This window comes from Pteropus alecto, unplaced genomic scaffold (assembly GCF_000325575.1).
Source record: "Pteropus alecto unplaced genomic scaffold, ASM32557v1 scaffold17, whole genome shotgun sequence".
Classification (NCBI taxonomy): domain Eukaryota; kingdom Metazoa; phylum Chordata; class Mammalia; order Chiroptera; family Pteropodidae; genus Pteropus; species Pteropus alecto.
The window spans coordinates 8,060,070-8,079,620 of record NW_006440645.1 but is presented as its reverse complement, the minus strand read 5'-3'; the positions used below and the strand labels follow the sequence as shown (position 1 = coordinate 8,079,620).

At 34.3% G+C, this 19,551-nt stretch overlaps 1 protein-coding gene across 1 annotated transcript in view; it reads left to right on the top strand.

Annotated features, from left to right (window-relative positions):
- The window catches only part of SCLT1 (sodium channel and clathrin linker 1), a 103,982-nt gene that overhangs the window by 26,709 nt on the left and 57,722 nt on the right, over window positions 1-19,551 (top strand). The window contains exons 8-9 of the mRNA XM_006917768.3: window positions 1,332-1,397; window positions 5,568-5,638. Of these exons, the coding sequence (XP_006917830.1) occupies window positions 1,332-1,397; window positions 5,568-5,638 (137 nt within the window). The remainder of the gene's footprint in view (window positions 1-1,331; window positions 1,398-5,567; window positions 5,639-19,551) is intronic.

Below are 19,551 nucleotides of genomic sequence, written 5' to 3'. Positions count from 1 at the left end.
AAGACAAAAACTGTTCATTAGATCATGGCCAATGAAGAAACCTGCTAAATATAATGACAACGCTTTGTCAAATGAAAATGTTAACACCTGTAAATGTGACCTTTTACTAAAATAGATGTCAAGTTTGTATCACAAAAATTAATCAAAATAGAGCTTTACCATAGTGAGGGATCTTAATGATTATTAAGGACTTCTTTCTATTCAAAGCAACATCATTTTATATTCTTTCAATGTGGACATCTAGCCTTTGCTTTATACTTCTGTTGGCAAGAACTCACTACCTCATAGGATAATCCATTCCACTGGCAAATATGTCTCCTTCATCCTTGTATTTGTTCTTTTTTTGCGGGAAAAAAAAAAAAACTAGAGAAATTCAGTTCTGTTGGTTATTCTGTGGATTTTGAGAAAGCACCTGTTTAAACTGATCGTCATGCCTCTCTTCGACTCTCATTTATAGACTTTTCAAATTTCAGTTCATCGCTGTTCCTATTATTTTCATTATAATTGGGAATTTCTATCTAAAGAAGTCATAATAATAATACCTCCATGATGCTTTGCAGTTTGCAAAGTAATTTTTTTCTGTATGCCTGGTTTGAAAATATCCCATGTGCTCTGATCTATAAGCCTTACTTCTGAAATTGGGAAACCATCTCGAATATAAGTAAGTTCTTTAAGGTTGTTTCCTCATTTAGGTCAGTCAGCTAAGCTGTTAGGTTTTCTTTTTTTTTTTACCTGAATAAAATTACTTTTGTGTTGTAGTTTTAAGTTGTTTTTGTTTTTATTCTGTACAAGACTTTAGAAATAATACTTCGTTCTTATTTCCCCAGTTATCTATCAATCTTTAATTCTGTCCTCTGACATAGTAAATAGCACCTCCCAACTATGTGTCACCTACACATGTAATGTTTAATAAGATCATAAAAGATAATCAAACGGTTTAAACCTTGTGGGGCACTCAAGTTGTGAGAATTTTAAAAAGTATGCCATGGTTTGTATTATAGATTTTGAATAGTTTTGAATATGGTTTTCCAATATTGGACAAGGTTTATCTAGCATGTCTATTTACTAATGGATTGAATTCCTTTGCATAAATGCCTTTGCATAAAAGAGAAATAGCTACATTAGTTTCCATATTGCTACCTTATTTAATTTTGTAAATACTTTTTAAAAATTATCACTTCTTCAACTATTAATTCACACAATAATAAAAGAAATACAACTGATTTCATTTAGAGTTAGACATAATGATTTTAGACTTGATTTTAGTTTAATTTTAAGTAAGAGTTACAAACCAAATGTTTTTTATGTACCCTCCTACTTTTCTACTATAGGATCAGCTGACCAGTTTTCAGCAACTCACCAAGCAACTTCATGTTACTAATGAGAACATGGAAATGGTAAGTGAAAATATTCATGTACTGTCCTTGTTTATGTAAGCTAGAAATTGTCACTGTAAATAATATTTATGCTAATGTAAATCAACAACAACAACAAAAACCTTGTTGCATGAAAGTAAAATAGATAAGCAGGACTCTTTTCTCTTTGTCTTTTTCTTTCACAATAATGCAGTGGTTTCATAGTACTTTCTGGAGTTCAAAGCTAACTATCTGAAATATATTCTAATCAGAAAATACTCTTAGGGTCCTCAATATGATCTCCTGAGAGTAATCTAGACTGCGACCTCCTCAAGAGTAGGATTCATGCTTTGTTCTATGCAGTTCATCTAGCACACTGCTAGGTATATAATAAGAGTAGCTAAACTGTTAAATCAATGACAAGCCCAATTCTATAAAAAAAAAGGATGCTAAGAACCATTTGTTAGTTGACTGACCACCAGTACTAACTGGTACATGTAAATATTTTATGATTTTTTTCTTAAAACAAATATAATTAGCCTCCTCCCACCCCCCAATTCTGCTCTTTACCATTTTTTCCTCTTCTTTCATCTCTTTTGGCTTTTTTTTCTTTCTCCTTTCCTTTCCTTTCTCTTCCTGGAATTTTATTTTACCTCATTGTTGAGTAATAGGATTATGACATCCCAGGTAATTACTCTTATTCCTCTCTTTATTTTACTTAGTTCCTCTGCTAATTCTTTTTAGTATCTAATGAAAATGTCTTTGTCTAAGTGGAAAGTTATGCCATCGAAAGTAAGTTATCTAATTTTATTCTGCTTTTAAAATTTTTCTTCTTTAATCATATAAAAAATTATTAAATTTCTCACTGTTTTACTTACATTAACATTTGGAATTTCCAATCACTTATAATTATTTATACTATACTTCTTAGAGTTTTAAAATAGTATTAAAATGCTCTGGAGCAAAATGACTGGGTTCCATAATTAAGAAATCCTATTTCTACATAAAATTAATAGTTTAACATCATAATTATTCCTTCTTTTTTCAGTATATTCTCTAGAATTATGGAGATTATATAGTCCTTTGGTATATTATACCACAGAGCCCCTATTTTATTATAAACAACCCAAAATCATTGTGATGAAAGTCATAGGAAAAGAATATTTGAATATTTACAGGAAATACATTAAAGTATTTTAAGGTACAAAATTTGTAGTTTTAGCCAAAACTAAGAATAATAAATCATGGATGCAATAAAAATGATAAAAGAGAAAATAGACAAAAGAGAATTGTTTTATTAAGAACAAACAACAGACTATACTTGTGGTTAAAATAAAGGAAAATGGTTAAGAGAAATTTTAAAGTGTAAGAGTTTTTTTTTAAGTATGTATTGAGTATCAAACAAGTCTGCTAAGCGTAAAGGGAGGCTAAGTAATTGTAATTATCTCGTATCAAAGAGCATTCAGAGCATTCAGAGCATAGTCACAGGACAAATTTCAGTCAAAATCAACATGAGGAAAAGTGACCTCTAAAAATCAAGCAGTTGCAAAATAGTCACGGGGATGCAAAGTACAGCATAAGGAATATAGTCAATGATATTGTGATAACTATGTATAGTGCCATCCAGGCACTAGGCTTATCAGGAGGATCCCTTCGAAATTATGCGAATGCTTAACCACTATGCTGTACACCTGAAATTAATATGAAATAATATTGAATGTCAAGTGTAATTGAAAAATTAAAATAAATTAAATAAAAACCAAGCAGTTTTCATCTAAAAGTTTTCTGATTGCATGGATAAACTCATTAAATGAATAGGTTCCTGTAGATGTGCAATAAATTGATGAGTATGAAAGAAGTAAATGAAATATCTTTCATGACCAATGCACATTAGTAATATGTAGCAGGTAAAATGCCGACGTGAATCATACATAAAAGTACAAGTTCATATGTATTTATTACTACTATAGATGTAATGAGAGTTCATGTTTCCTAGTGATTCTCTTTACTGAAGTCATTTTTTGTGAGACTTGCTCTTTATAAAATTACTCAAAATTGTGTGTTAATTGCATACTGAGTTCCTTGCACTGTTGATGGTTCTCTAGCTGTGCAAGAGAAAACGGCTCTGTCCCCAAAGTCCTGATCTACTTGGTGAAACAGAAATGACTGTGAAATAAGCCATAGATAAGGTGCTAAAGCAGATGATGAATGAAAGGGATGCGCACTTGGGCCTTTATGAATCGCCAGGTTTTGTGCATCTTCCAAATCTGCATCTGATCACAAGTACAGACCAACTGGGCCATATTGAGATGCAGTTGTTGAGCTCCTGCTGGGATTGCTACCAGCCTAAGTGTGTTAGTTCCCAACACTAGCTTCTTAAAATTCACAATTCCAATTTATACTTCTACTAATTATTCTACCTCACTCGTGTTTAAGATGCTCCCAAATAGTAAAAAAAAAGAAACATTAATTGTGCTAGTACCAGGACAGTATATATAATAAAACGTTAATTGTGCGTTGCAGACATTATAGAGGAATTCAGAAACATGAATCAGTTTGGGCTGAAGTCGTTGAGATAGCTTCACAGGAGAATTTGAAATGATATTAAAGGTCATATACTTCCCCAAATGTTACAAACATCCTTCTATGAAATGCGTCTCAGTTAGGTGATCATCTAGCCTGTGCTTTGAATATCCCCTATAAGAGATATTACCATTTCCCCTAACAGCCTTTCCCTTTGAACTCTGATTATTGTAAAGCTAAAAATCTCTCATCAGATTTCCTCCCAGATTTATATTATCTTTTGGAGTAATATAGAACAAGCTCACTTCTTCAAGTCAGCATATAAGCATTATGTCTTTCCTAATTTATAACCAACGTACACCCAGTTTTTATTGTTTTTTTTCTTATTTAACTTTTCTGGTATGGTATGATTTACCTACTTATTATTCTATCCTTCTCTCTCTGCATGCAATAGTTGGTCTCTTAAATTGTGGTCTATGAATTGAATACTAAATTCTGGTCTGCAGTAGTCTGCTTCTCAAGATAAAAATAATGATACAATCCGGAGGCTTTCTTTCACATCATAAAGACAATCATTCATTTATTCCTCAAAGGTTTAAGTACTTAGAATGTACTACATTATATGTTAGCCACTGGGAGTTCTGGGAAGCTGGTCCTCAAAAAAAGGCTCATATTGTAGCCAGAAATACATAAACTTTATAATATTTAAATGTAATGCAACGTTCATTGTAAAAGTACATATAAAGTTTTATCAAAATGCAAAAGGAAACAGTTAATTCTGCCATAGAGTAAGTGGACCACACAGGGTGTGGAGGGAAGAATACCAGCAGAATGAGGACATCCCAAGCAGAGTGAATATAATTGAGTATTAAAAATATGAAGTCAATGAAACTAGGTAGAGTATGAAAGAAGCACAGTGAAAATTACCTCCAGGACTTTAATTAGAGAGATGAATGTGTTATCTTTTGGGATGGGAGGGGTCTGAAATCAAGACAGTAAGTTATAAAGTAACTATAATCTGTGTGATTTTGCATATAAGGCACATAGAAAAAGATAAAAAATTGGTACCACCGTAGTAAAACCAGCATTTGTGGAAGATCGATTCCCTTAGAAGAATTTTGTACACTTGGACGACTGCTCCATATCTTACTTTAGTTTCCTTCATAAACAGACCCTGAGGAAAGGGAGCAGCAGTAGAGGAGAGAAGAGAAAGCAGCCATAAAGGGCGTTTAATAATTGAGCAAATTAACACTGTGGGTAACTGCAAATCAAACCCACTAATGAACTCTGGAAGCCAGTTTAGAACCCAAGGCTCAGAGTTATTCCACCATGAGACGTGAGAGTTTGGGGTATTTTCACAATAATTCCCTTCAGTCCTTGTTATCAGGCTCTTCCAGAGCAGACTGGGGACATGAGTTCTACAATACCTGTAGCCTTTTTCACAGATAGTGAGTGAAGGAGGCTCAGATGGCTGGAGGAAGCCATAAGACACAGAAGTGCAGCTGCAGATGTTTTGCAGTGAAGCAGATGTCCACTGAACCGGTAAGGGCGAGGAAAAATGGCCAGGGTTATATTTCACCTTCAAAAAATCTAATAATTATGTCACTTTATTTTTCTACTAATGTATGCTCTATAGTTAATCTTTAAAGATGTAGTTTTAAATGTTCTAATACTGCTGTTATTTTTCAGACTAACCAAGAGTTTGTGAAAACAGTAACTGAACAAAATGTGGAAATCGAGCAACTCCGAAAACAACTTAGGTATTTTCAAAAATGAATTGTTATTTTAGTATTAATTATTTTTCTTCAGGTGAACTGATGATGTTATAATTTTTTTATGGGTATTTTTTTTATCTCCCTTTTAAGCTTCTGTCAATAGCTTTTTATATGTATGATCTGTTAGGATGGGAAGAGACTGAAATCAAAACTATTTGTCAGGAGGCAGCTCTAACATACATCTGAGGGAGCGTTGCATGATCGTAAAACCAGTGCTTATGGAAGACAATCACTCCCCTTACAAAAACATTTTTCTACATACAGCTTTCTTTGGATTCCCCCGTAAGCAGACCCCGTGAAAAGGGTTCCAAAGAGGCAACACTAGGGGTCATCAGCAGGCGAGTGGGGACGTGAGCCAGGGAAGAGGAAGAGAAGGCCACCAACGAAGGGTTTTAAAATCAGGCAACTTAATGCTGAACGTAGATACTGTGGTCCAGTGGATCAATAATCACTGCATTAATAGACTTCACAGGAAGCACTCCAGGTGACCAAAACAATTTTTTTCCCTTTTCATTCCTTAGTCATAATTCTTAAAATTAGGAAGCATAGTCATGTAAAGTTTTGTTCTATGATGCAGTCATTTAGAAATAACTTCAGACTGAAATGCAGATAGCAAAGAGATGAGAACCTATGACTGAGCTCTGAGAGGGAAAAGAGGAAGAATGGACAAAAAAGGCTGAGAAGAGACCAGTGAGATAGGTGAATGCCAGGGAATGTGGTGTTTTGAAAACCAAGTGAAGCAGGTTTGTCAAGGAGGAAGGAGCGATCGCTGAGTCAAGTGATTATGGTCAAGTGATAAAGTAGGATCAGTTCTGAGAATTGACCATGGAATTTAGCAACATAGAAATTATATTAGTGTCCTAGCCACCAGAACAAATTACCATAAACTTTGTGGCTTAAATCAAGAGATTTATTCTCCCATCGTTCTGAAGGCCAGACGTTTGAAATCAAGGTGTCAGTAGGGCTGTGCTCTGCTAACTACTAAGCCCTACTAAGACTCTAGGGAAGAATCTTTCCTTGCCTCTTCAGCTGCTGGTGGCTTTAAGTATTCCTTGGCTTGTGTCAGCATAGTTCTAATCTCTTCCTACCTTCATCTTCACATGGCCTTGTTGTCTGTGTCTCTTCACGTACCCTCTTTTCCTCTTAAAAGAACTCAAGTAATAGGATTTAGAGCCCACCTTAATCTAGGATGATTCATCTTGAGCTCCTCACCTCAATTACATCTGCAAAGACTATTTCCAGATAAGATTCTGAGCGGACCTGAATTTGGGAGAACACCACACAACCCACTACAGAGGTCATCGTGGTTTTAACAAGCGTACTTCAGAAACTACTTTCTTTTCATATCCATACAAATTATTTATAAAAACAGTGAACCGATTTGGGGCAGTAAAACAATTCTTAATTTTCCAAGGATTGGTTTAACATAAACCGCTATTTCTAATGACATTGCTATTAAGTTGTAAATCAGTAACAAAAAGATATCTAGATAATTCTGATAACTTTGGAAATCAAGAAGCATATTTGTGTATAGCTTAAAATGATCATTACATTCAATACAATTCCAATCAAAAACCCAGTAGGATTTGTAGATTTTGAAAAGCTGATTCTAGAATTTATATAGATATACAAAAGGTCAAGAATAGACAAAACATTTCTGAAGAGGAAGAATAAGCTGGAGTGGGGTCTACCATACCAGATCATCAAGATTTGTATAAGCAAAAGTATGATTATCATATTAGAATAAGGATAGACAAACTGAACAGATTGCAGAGGCCAGAAACAGATTCACACTTACATGAACTGTTGTAGGTTTTAAAATGGCCAGTCTTTTCTTCCTACCTGTATTAATGCCCTTTGTAAGATGACTTTTATGGTATCAAGATGTACCATATTTAGCAGAAGTGCTTAATGTTCTAACTGGCTATAGTATCTGGCAAGATACCAGGTAAATAGCTAAAGCAGTATATGAGTGTACATTGAGCTTATACATGTTCTGAGCAATATTATCAATAATACCTTATCAAATAAAGGAAAATAAGGTTTAATTAGGTTTTTAATTACAGTACGGATTTTTATTAAATCAATGAGCAGGAGGATGGAGCAGTACTTTTGCCTGTTCCTCCTGCTAAGTACAACTAAAAACCCAGGACATCATATACAAAACAAACATAGGAAGACTGAAAAGTAGAGAGAACAAAGCAGGTTGGCTTGGTACCTCCAGTCCTCAGGGATAACACCATGGAAGGGTCCCTGGGTTTTTTGGACTTCAGTTTGGGGTTTTTGTCTCATATATCTCAACTGAAAAAGCCATCGAACTGGTGACACCAGTGACCACAGCCAAAAAAGAAACCAAAACAAAAAAACCAAAGGCCTTCTCGCTGCAGCCAAAGGACTGGATAAGGGGCAGTTTAGCATGATGAAAAACTTTTAGCTATAGCCCCTCTAGTCCAGCCAAGTACCACAGAAACAACTGTGGACCCACCTGTACCCACGCCAGCAAAGGCATAGTGGGAACCTGGGCTTCTTCCCCCACCTAGAAGTGATACGACAGCCCTCCTTTACCCCAAAGGAAAGGTACTGGAGGAAATAAGCTAAAACTGGTTTAAATAATATGCAGAGTCTCATAATACCCCAAACGTCTAGGTCGCTATCAAAAATCGCTCATCGTGCCAGGAATCAGGAAAAGCTCAACTCGAATGGAAAGGCCAGTCAGTAGAACCAACACTTGGGTTACAGAGATGTTCAAATTATTTAACAAAAACTTTTAAACAGCCATCATAAAAAACTGTATCAATGAGTAATTATGAACTAGCTTGAAAAAAATTAAAAAGTAGGTATTTCCAACAAAGAAATGGGAAGTCTCAGCAAGGAAATAGAAGATATACAGAAATTAAATGAAAATTTGGAACTACTATACTTGGGTGGGAATATCGAATTCTCTGATGAGAATAAATCTTTCCAAATCTTTAAAATTAATATCGGTATAATTTGTATTAAAACCCTTATAGTTTGTGCATGTATGTCTGAGTGAAAGAAACTTGATAATCCCAACATATGAAATAATAAAGTGTCAATTACCAAGACTATTCTGTGGAAGAATAAAATGCAATGTTATTTATAAGAATGTGAGTCTGACAGAATAGAACAGAATAAAAACCATATATATAAGTTAAGTATGATAGAGGCGGCATTATAAATCAATAGGGAGGCAATCGTGTTAGGAATGTTTGTTATATATGAAAAGATCTATAAAATTTTGCTTTTTACCTTTTGATATTTATATGGTTTTATGGACTGAATACTGAAATGTCCAAAATCTTATAGATTTTGTTTCAAAATAGCAGAAAATCTCTTTTAACATTTTGGTAGGGAGTCATTTCTTAATCAGAATTTTGGTGTAAACCAAAAGAGAAAAGATTGATATATTGGACTATGTTAAAATGTAAAATTTCTGTTACAAAATCAATATAAATCAAGTGGAAAGGCAGCCCACAGTCTGTGAGAAGATATCCGTAATATGGATAACTGGCAATGCATGAGTGTTGAGGATATATTGACTAAGCGTCAATCATAATACATAAAAATTCATAGAACATTGAGTAAAGGGCATGAACAAACATTTCAAAAGTCATAGCAATCAGGAAAATGCATGTAGAAATAACGTGATACTTCTTCACACCCAATTATCAATGTCAAAAATATAACACGAAGTGTAATAACAATGTGCAAAAGGAGATTAAAGTATGATACAATTTATATGCATTTTAAATGTGTTAAGTAATAGTGTATATTGATTATGGAGCTATATTTTTAGTTATATATCCATGTGTACATATTTAGATATTTGTATCCATATCAACATATTTAGTAAAAGAATAAAATGTCTATATATTATGTATGCATATTATAAAAGAATAAAATAAAAACATTTCCGAGAATGATATACTCTAACTTCAAGTTAGCGATTATCTATGTGAAATAAAACTATTTGTAGAAGTAGGAAATCGGAGGCAGCCTAGGTGTTTGTCACCAAGGAAATGGATAGGTAAAATTGCATCCTGTGGAATGCTGCGCATCATTTAGAAACATGTATTTACTTGTAAAGATGTAGTTACAGCAACATAGATAGTCCTAAGAAAAACAAGGTTCGTATTTAAAGAGAAAAAAGATACGCCTTTATAGCATAGAAACATATGCATGCAAAAAACAATATATAGTTGCCATATACATGTATGCATATACATATATTTATACAAATATCTATCTATCTATCTATCTATCTATCTATCTATCTATCTACAAGGATATCTCAAACTTTAATGTGAACCTACAAAATGAAGGGGAATAAGGAGGCTTGAGAATGAATAGGAAAACAAAAATAGACACATGAGAGCAGTCTTTCACAGCTAATAATGGAAAGAATGTGATTAACTCAGCTCTGTTCACAAGGTTCAGAAAAGAGTAGAAGAAAAGAATGTAAGATTTATGGTGGACGTAAGATAATTAGGGTGTGGAGATCCTGGAAAGAAGATGAGTAAGGAAATTGGTTCATAAAAACCTGCCATCATACGATGACTGGAAATAGAACATAAAAATGCAGATAAAAGATTTTGTATAAGAAAAATGGGCAGAACTTGGTGATACTGAGATAAAGAATGGGAAGAATCATGGAGTTTTATTATTAAAGGTAGCTTAAAGATCATCTTAGTTTAACTGCCTAGTTTTATAATAGAAACCAAACTGAACCAAAGGCTCCGAAATTGTCTTGTTCAGGGTTGCACAAAATTCATGGAGGGGCCAAATAAGAACTCACATCTTGAAACTGCTAATCTAGTGAGTTTCTGTACCTGGCTCTCTGACAGTATTCACTGCAGTAAGAAAGTCGAGAGCTGCTTCTTAAAGGATGAATATTTTTTGACATCTGCATGGAAGTTTCATTTGGCTTTTGGACATGCAGGCCTAAAGATTACCGACTGAGATTAGAGATTGATAAAGCTAGTTGTGGTTTCTTAAAGCCTAAAAGGTCTTAAATTTAATTGTCCATAATATTTACTGGCAATACTCCAAAGCTTAGCATTAAGCAGTTCAGAGTGTACACAGAAAACTCTGCTTGCTTTTCCTGAAGGAACATACGGATAAACAGATGCTGCTTTTAGGGATGCGAGTGTTGCTTCCAAGTTTGACAGGTTCTGAATGACGGGCATATTGACATAACCAGAATTTAGGTTTCGAGATGTCTTGTACAAGCATGCCAAGAATAACTAAATCAGAAACTCTTTCAATGCTAGCCTTAAGTATGTACTGATATTGAAAACATATTGGTTTCATTTGTTATCTGATGTTATGGTACAAAAAATTCGAATCATGTGAATTTATAATTAAAACTCTTTACTTTTTACTTTTCAAGAGTTTCTGCTGATGCCTTGTCAGAGCAGGTGAAACTCTTCAGCCTGTTTTCTAAGAAGCTTCATTCACTTAGTTTCCTCCGAGTTATGTACAAAATGCCCGAAGTAGTCATTTTGCTGTTACTCATGGAAGAACTTTTGGTTCCTTCCTTTTTGCCTTTGGTCAATATTTTGTTTTCCAGAAACTTAGAAGCTTTCTAAACCTGGTTAAAACTTGCCCTCTTGAAGAAGACTTATTCATTCTACCAGATTTTTATTCTTCTGTAGATCTACTCAGCATTTATTTATTTAAACAAATTTTATGCTCTTTCTCTTTAGGTGTTTTTTTTTTTTCTGTCATATATATTCATTTCTAATGTATGTCTAGCTGAGTTATGGAAATGATTACTTTTCCAAGTCATGTCTGCTCAGATTTTACATGTTCCTCATTAAGTCTTTGAAAGAAAGGATGGTCATTGGTAGATAGCTTTCAGGAATAACCAATGTTATATTGGTCAAGGGATGTACTATACTGACTAAAGCATTTGCTTAGGGGTCTATATTATTCTTTCATTAGAGTAGCATCATTAGAACATTTATTTTAAAAAAATTTAGCCCCTAAGGAATGATCTCCTTAGCAGACAGATATTATCTTCATATAAAGAATCTGTAACTTGTCAGTCAATTTGCATTTATTGAGAACTTAAACATACACACGTGTGCTCTGAGGATAGAAATGATCTTTAATAAGTTTATGTATGATATGCTACCCTCAAATTGTTTTAATTTGACCCATTTCATCTCATGCACACTTTTATGGCTTCGACAATTTTTAGAAAGATGAGACCGCATTAAATTTTTCTACCTCAAGGTTCTCCTGCTTATCTCCACCCAGATAGCTCAGAGGCACCTAAACCCAGCAGGCCCTCAACTGAGCTTACGATCATGTACCCCAAATCTTTATATTAATGGCACCATCCAGTTCCTGGCTCCAAAAACTGCTTCAGAGGCATCCTATATTCTTTTCTGTCTCAACTATACCTTCTGAATGACCCTCAGATCCTTCACTTCTACATCATTATATTGTTATGGCTTTTGCTCAGTCCATCATTTCATTTGAGTAACTGCCAAATTGGCTTACTCCTTCCCATCTTCCTTTTTCATACTGTCATCAAAATGACTTTTATCAAATAAAATCTGATCATGTCCCTCTCCTTTAATGGCTACTAAATGCTTATAGGATATAATCCAAGTTACTCGGCATGACATTAAGTCTTCTATGACTTGAACCCTGGCTGCTTTAATTTTTTATCAAATTTATTAGGGTGACATTGGTTAATAAAATTATGTAGGTTTCAAGTATGCAATTATATAATACATCATCTGTGTATCGCATCATGTCTTCACCACCCAAAGTCAAATCTCCTTCTGTCACCATATATTTGACCCCCCTTTACCCTTTTGGCTACTTTATATCTTGTCACTCCTCACCTCAATTTTATGAACTATTTTTAGTTTTCCAAACAAGCCATGCTCTATTTCATAACTCCCTACTTTTGTTCACATTCTTCAGGCTGCCTAAAATGTCCTTCCCCGGTAAATATCCTCTTAACTTTTAATGTTCAGCTCAAGTGTCACATGTTCTAGAAATATTTTTCTGTATCTTTATGGTCTTCCTTCCATGCCTCCTTTGTGCCTCAGCTGTATACTGCAGATACATCTCTCATATATTTTTTTAACACTGTAGTATCCTTAATTCTTTACAAATCAATCTCTTTTTTTTAAGCTTCTTAAAGGTATGGATCATAATTTAGTCATCTTTTTTATTTGCCATCATTAAGCACAATGCTAGACACATGGCAAATGCTCAAAAAATATATTTTTGAGCGATTAAGTTAATTAAATAATTAATTTGATGTGGGTTTTCTATTTATGTCCTTTGCCATTGAAAACAGGGCACAACTGTTTTCTTGGACTGTCATTATTTAGACAAAATTACATTTTATATTCTTCAGCTGCGCAGTAATATATGACCACTTAGTAGTTTGATTTTCAAAACAATACACCATTTTAATATAATCAATAGTAGCTTTGCAGAATGAATTAAACAATTCTCAGTGTTTCCCATTATGGATCCAGGCTTTAAGCTATACTGACTTTTAAATCTGTTTTTAGTACCAGTCATCTCAAAGTTTGAATACATGATAAATGCATTTGAGTATCTTTTTTTTTTATGTTTAGTGCTCTATTTAAATATGAAATCTGGAAATCTTTAAAATGTGACAGTGAAATGAATTTTAAATAAGTGGTTTTATTGGAGAACATAAGAGCGATGCGATAGGAATGCAGTTTCTGATACTCTATTATGTTTAATGCAACAAAGTCTGAATTATATAAATTGCAGTCTATGTATATTTATTGTGCTCATTTTAAAATCTGTTTTACAAATGCATACTTTTTTCTTTAAAAATATTGTATATGCTGATAACTTTTATATATATATTTTTTTTCAAAAACATATGTACCTTTGCCAGGTGATAGTTTTATTTTAGCTGAGATAACAGATTTTTCTCAGATGTTTCATGTTCCAATTTGAATAATATTGTGTCTTCTATTATAAGAATACTATGGAAATCTGGAATTCGTGATTACTATATTTGATTCATAGTGTCTCTTGGAAACTATCCCATGTGATAAATGGCCCTGAGCAGATGTGCTTAGTCATAAGAATTGCCAGACAGTTCCTTATGTGTTGGCAACTAGTTTTCTGAGCATAGAAAACATGTTTTAAGAAATAGGGTTCTGCTGTCATGTTCCTATCTCTCTACACTATTTTATTTATAGTTACCCCTTATTCAAATGTTTATTTTTTTCCCCTCTTAATCTTTAAGGGGCGGAAAGAAAAATATGAGACTTCACTTCCAGAACATATTGGTCAAGAGTAGGAACAAATCTATACCCTCATCGTTTAGAACTTTTGCCTCTAATAGTCGATTACTGGTTTATTTTAAAATGTGTATTTTATCGATAAGTATAATTTTCTTTTGCAAATACTCCACATTTGTACACCTAACCTAACCTAACCTAAAAAGGTGTTTCTGTGTGGTGTGGAGTATAAAGAGCATAGGCTTTGAATTCAGACAGCTCTAGCTTTGTGTTGTTTTTTATTTTCTGTTTAGTACTCTGGATCTGGGTGATTGACTTGGGCAGGTTGCTTAACTGAATGAACTTCAGTTGCAGTGCTGTAGTATTCTAGCTCTTGTCATCTTTGCTCTCCTCCATTCTACTTTAGTATCCAACCTATCCAAGTAGAGGGGCTTGTATAATATTTACAAAGCAAGTGCTGGTGGATTTGGGAGTTGGTATTAATGTAATAAGCAGACTGTGCATATTTCCCTCCCTAGCCCTGGAGGATCAGCCTTTCCTATGCTGTTGATGGCTGCTGTACGCCTAGGACCAGATGAAACATTCCTTCCTTTTTCCCTCCTTTCTGATAAGTTATATTTCCATTTCTTGCCAACTGTACAACCCCAAATCTCCTCTGTTTCTTCTTATATCTTGTTCCATCAATTATAGTCATTCCTTTTTAAAATCTTAGTCTCTCTTTTGTGGGATTCTTCTAAGGCCTCAAATATATAGACCTCCCTTGATCATTCCTCAGATTACTCTATTTTCTCCTTCTCATTACATAAAATTGCTTGAAAGAAGTGTCTTTATTAGCTGTAGTCTCTCTTTGGAATTTCTTTCAATTTGGATTTGCTCCACTGTGTTCTTCTCCAGATTACTGGTACCTTTTTTGCCTTAAAACAAAATCCTCCATTCCCTTTGATTGTCGATTCTCCTCATTTGAGGATTTTTCTGCCCTTCCCTAACATTTCTCTAATAGGTCTTTTGTGCTTGTGTCCTGATTTCTTGTCTGACCTCCGTGGCCATTTCTTCTTTTGCTTTCCGCATTTCCTTATCCTACTTACTGAAAGTAGACACTTCTTACATTTCTACCCACGTTACACATTTTTCCCCCTCACCATAGATAATTGCACCTACCCCACCCAACTTAAACTTTCATCTCAATGATAATGTTTACCAAATATCTATTTCTGGCCTTGATTACTTCGTTGAACACCATACTTGAATTGCTAGGACAGTCATTTTCAAACTTCATTTTTTAGCAACAGAACCCTTTTTTAAAATCTTGCACATAGAACCCCAATATATAAAACTGATCAAAGTGGACCTGCTGTGACCAAAGCAAGGAGTGGAAATCTTCCTCATCTTAGTAACTGATACCATCATCAAACCTAGGAATTTTGCTCGATTTCTCTCTTTCTTTTACCACCACACCCACTCCGAGTCATGCTGGCTCCATAAATAATCACAAAGCCAGTCATCACCACGGTCACCTTACCCCAAGCCATCACTGTCTCTCACAGTTGCCTCCGATCTGATGTCCTTGCTTTCTTTTTGTCCCACTGTAATTCATTGTCCACATACCAGCCCAAGTAGCCTTCTCAGAGCATGAAACAGATCACATCACTCGCCTGTTTAAAACACTCAGAGGATTTTCATTGCAATCGGAACTAATTCCAGAACTCTTACTCTAGCCAAAAGGCACTTAACATGATCTGACCTCTGCCTTCCTGTCTGACATCCCCTTCTACCTTCTCTCTGTGATACACCTCAGCCAGTCATCATTTCTGTAAGTGCCTTTCTCATACTCTGTGCATTTATCGTTCACTCTGCCTGTAACTCTTTCTCCCTAGATTTTCTTACGTTGACCTCATTGTCCTTTAGACCTTAGCTCAAATATCTGTCGTGCCCAGTTGGTCTCTGACAACCCATCTCTCTCTCTTGTTCTGTGTCATTTGCTTCATAGCATTATCACTTTCTGAAATCACCTCATTTATTTTTTTCCGTATGTATTGTCTGTTTCCCTCTACTACAATGTAAATTTTATGAGGACAGAGACTTTCTTTCTCTTTTTTTTACCACAGCATCACCAGTGCCGACAACAGTGCTAGTATAGTTTACAAAAGTGCTCAATAAAATCAATCTAGGGCTGCCAAAATACAGTTTAAAAAAAAATTGAATGAGCCACCAGCACTTGAAGCTCAACATGTCCAGACTGTATTTGCAGTGCCCAGTATATTAGAAGCATTCAATAAATATTTACTCAAAGAATGACTGGGTGAAAATTTTAAACTTCTGTCTTTGTGAAATCTGTACTGTCTCCCAGTGGAACTGCTTGGTCAAGTTACCATTGCTCTAGACCTCCTGCCACTTGTTCGTGTGTCGCGATGTATTCGTTAGAGAGACAGGGCCTTCTTTCCAGGCCATTCTTTTCCACAGATGTCGAGTTTAAATTCCTAAAGTGCAGCTTTGCTCCCGTTCCTTGAGTAGCTTCCCATCACCTTTAAATTAATACAGACGACTTGTCAGTTTAGGCCGTTGACGCTGTAGCCCCCATTGCCTTCCAGGCGTATTTCCTCGTCTTCCCTAAATAGGCCCTATATGTTCCTTACCTTTCTGCTTATACTAATTTTGCTCCTTCCTAAAGCTTTCTCTTTATGTCTGCTTGTGAGAGTTACCATTCCTCTGCCAATTCTTATTTTTGAAATACCTCCCACTTCAATATTCTCTGAACTAAATGCAAATGTACTACCTACACTGAACCATAAAACTTTATTTTTATCTTTGTGATGTTTAAAGTGTGCTCTGTGGCCCTCCTAAAGATCATATTTCCTAATGCCTTGCAGAACACCTAGCGTGTCTCAGACATCACAGGCACTTGATAAACATTTTTGAGCGTGTCCATTGGATATGCCTGCTTAATAATAATAAATGAATTAATATATTCTCCAGTTTGTCATTGCTACCCAAAATTATATGACTATAAAATTATATTTTTAATCATTGTTTACACTCTTTGTAAAGATAAACATGTTGATTATGTATTTATTATGTAAAACCTAAGACAGTGACTATACATCAGAATCACATGTAAAGATTCTGAAAAACATTGATTCCCAGACATTCTGAATGAATGAGACTTAGAGCCTATGCATACATAATTGCAAAAAGCTCACTTTCATACACAGAAAATATAGAGAACTACTACTGGTATATTAGAAAATTCTAATATAGAAGTTAGCATTTTGTGCTACCTTAAATTGTATATAATTTTGAATTAAATTTTTAAAAACTGAAGAGTAGCTGTTTTAAAGTTTTAACAGCTCTGTACATGGATTATTACTATCCATTACTTTTTGGATGGGTTTAATCATAGCCACTAAAGATTGAAAGCTGAAAAAAAATAAAATAAAACTTTTCACAGTGTTGCTGTTTATCATCAGTTTTCTAAAGCAGAAATCTTAAAATTTTAGATCTTTGTCTGAAATTATGTTTGGAGAGTTTTTAAAGTTTTTAAGCATAAATGATTGACTTTATTATAGTACTGGATAATTATAGAAGTACTTATTAAAATATCTAAGGTTTGCATTTTTATTTTAAGAAAAAATTAGACTGTATATCAAATCAGTAAAGATTGTGTTTTATTTCTCTCAGAATCTTATCATTTATCGTTAAATGAAAGTAATATTGTAAACACTTTTAGGATTTGATATGAGACTGCAAAAGAAACCAAAGTTTATCTTAAAATAGACTCAGTTAATGTTAAATCTCAAAAGAATGTAATGGTTAATTAAAGCATTTTAATTTGTTTAAATTAAATGTTAATGCTATAATTTAAGTATAGTACTAGAGCCTGTCTTTTGTGTTATACTTGGTTATACTTCACTTAACAGAGCAAAGCTTGTTTTTTATAAATAATGAAAAATTACGTTAAAGAAAATGCCAGGAATTTTAAATTGTTTGACAAGAAAGTGTACCTGAAAATGTAATAATGTGCTTTTTAAAATATTCCTTTGGGACAAAAATAAAATACATGAGTAGCTGTAACATCAAGATTGTTAATATTTAACAGTTATTTTTTTATCAAGTTTGTTTTTCTAAAATGAAGGCTATTTTTCATCTCGATATAATTATGTACACAAGCAGACATATATCTAAAACATTTACATATAAAATAGTATAAACATGTAGTTTTTAAAGTTCCTTCATAAAATAAAATTAGGATTATTTCTTTTGGTTCCTTTAAAGAGTCAAAGTTTGAGTATTTGAAAGGGCTCCCAAGACTCCAAAGAGCATGTTCACATAAGGCTTTTATTTAAAGGCAGAAGATATTTTGCAGCAAGGAAAAGAGCACAGGCGAGCATAGGGGGCCCAGCGACACCAGACACAGTGCCCCAGGGTCTTTGTTCATACAAAGACATGCTTTGTCTCCAGATTGCACTACCAAGATGTGTGCAATGAATCTCGGCTTCAGGAAAGCTCAAGGCAGAAGGTCCCAAGGGGGATCTTTTTTCTGCTCCTCTGGTCACGTAGCCCAGCCCGGCCGTCTAGCCAGATATAGCAGGTGAAAACCATCAGTAAGCAAGCCCTGACGGGGGGTGCCAGAGGGGAGTCGGACTTTCAGCAGCACATCATCAATCCCACTTTTCGTTTCTTGGCCGAGAGTCAGGCCAGACATTCAGGCATCCCCCAAGCTTTCTCAATCCAGCCGTAAAGTGTTATACCACACAGCTCCTGACAACTTAAAATCCAGGAAAGGGCAAGATTATGATGATAGCTTACATTTGTAAAAACTACAGAAACATTTATTAAGTACTTTAGTATGCATTAACTTATATGAACTTTATGACAAATCTGTGAACTGTGGAGGAAAATTGTCTTTATCTCTGTTTTACAGCTATAATTCTGAGACTCAGAGGGGTTAAGTGATTGACCCAAGTCACATGCTTTTATTGGCGGTAGAGCTGGATCCAGAAGATGGACCTTACAGCTTTTATTGTAGAATATTTTTTACTATTTCATACTAGAAGTAGTATAAACAACTGTATACTTCTTTTCTAACTATCTATGGAACCATGTAGAAATGAATAAGTATATATACAACTACTACTTATTTTCCTCTCTAGAACATAGATTTTTTAAATGTGTTTTTGGAACTATAATAATTTAAATGCTTTCAAATACTTTTTCTTTTAATAATTTATAATAGCAGGTCTTAGGACCAGTGCCTGAATTTTTTTCTTTAATTATGTGGGAGAGGGATTGTGTTTTCAAACAAAGGGATTCTCTTTCAAATGAGAATATATGTATTTGGAAGAGTTGTTCACAATTCTAGGATTTCCAGTCACAAATATCAAATTGGAAAGACGAGATCTAAGTAAAATATCAAGATCTACCTGTGATTCTCTGTCTCCTTTCCTTCTGCATTCTCTTTTGTTCATTTATGATATATTTACTTGTACTATATAGTATGCACTGCGCTATCTTCTGAGCATTTAATAATTAACAAGATGTGATCCTTGACTTTAATGATCTTACATTCTATATTTTTTATGAATTCCCACTTCCACGAGGGAGTCTCTGTTAGTAATATACAAAATATTC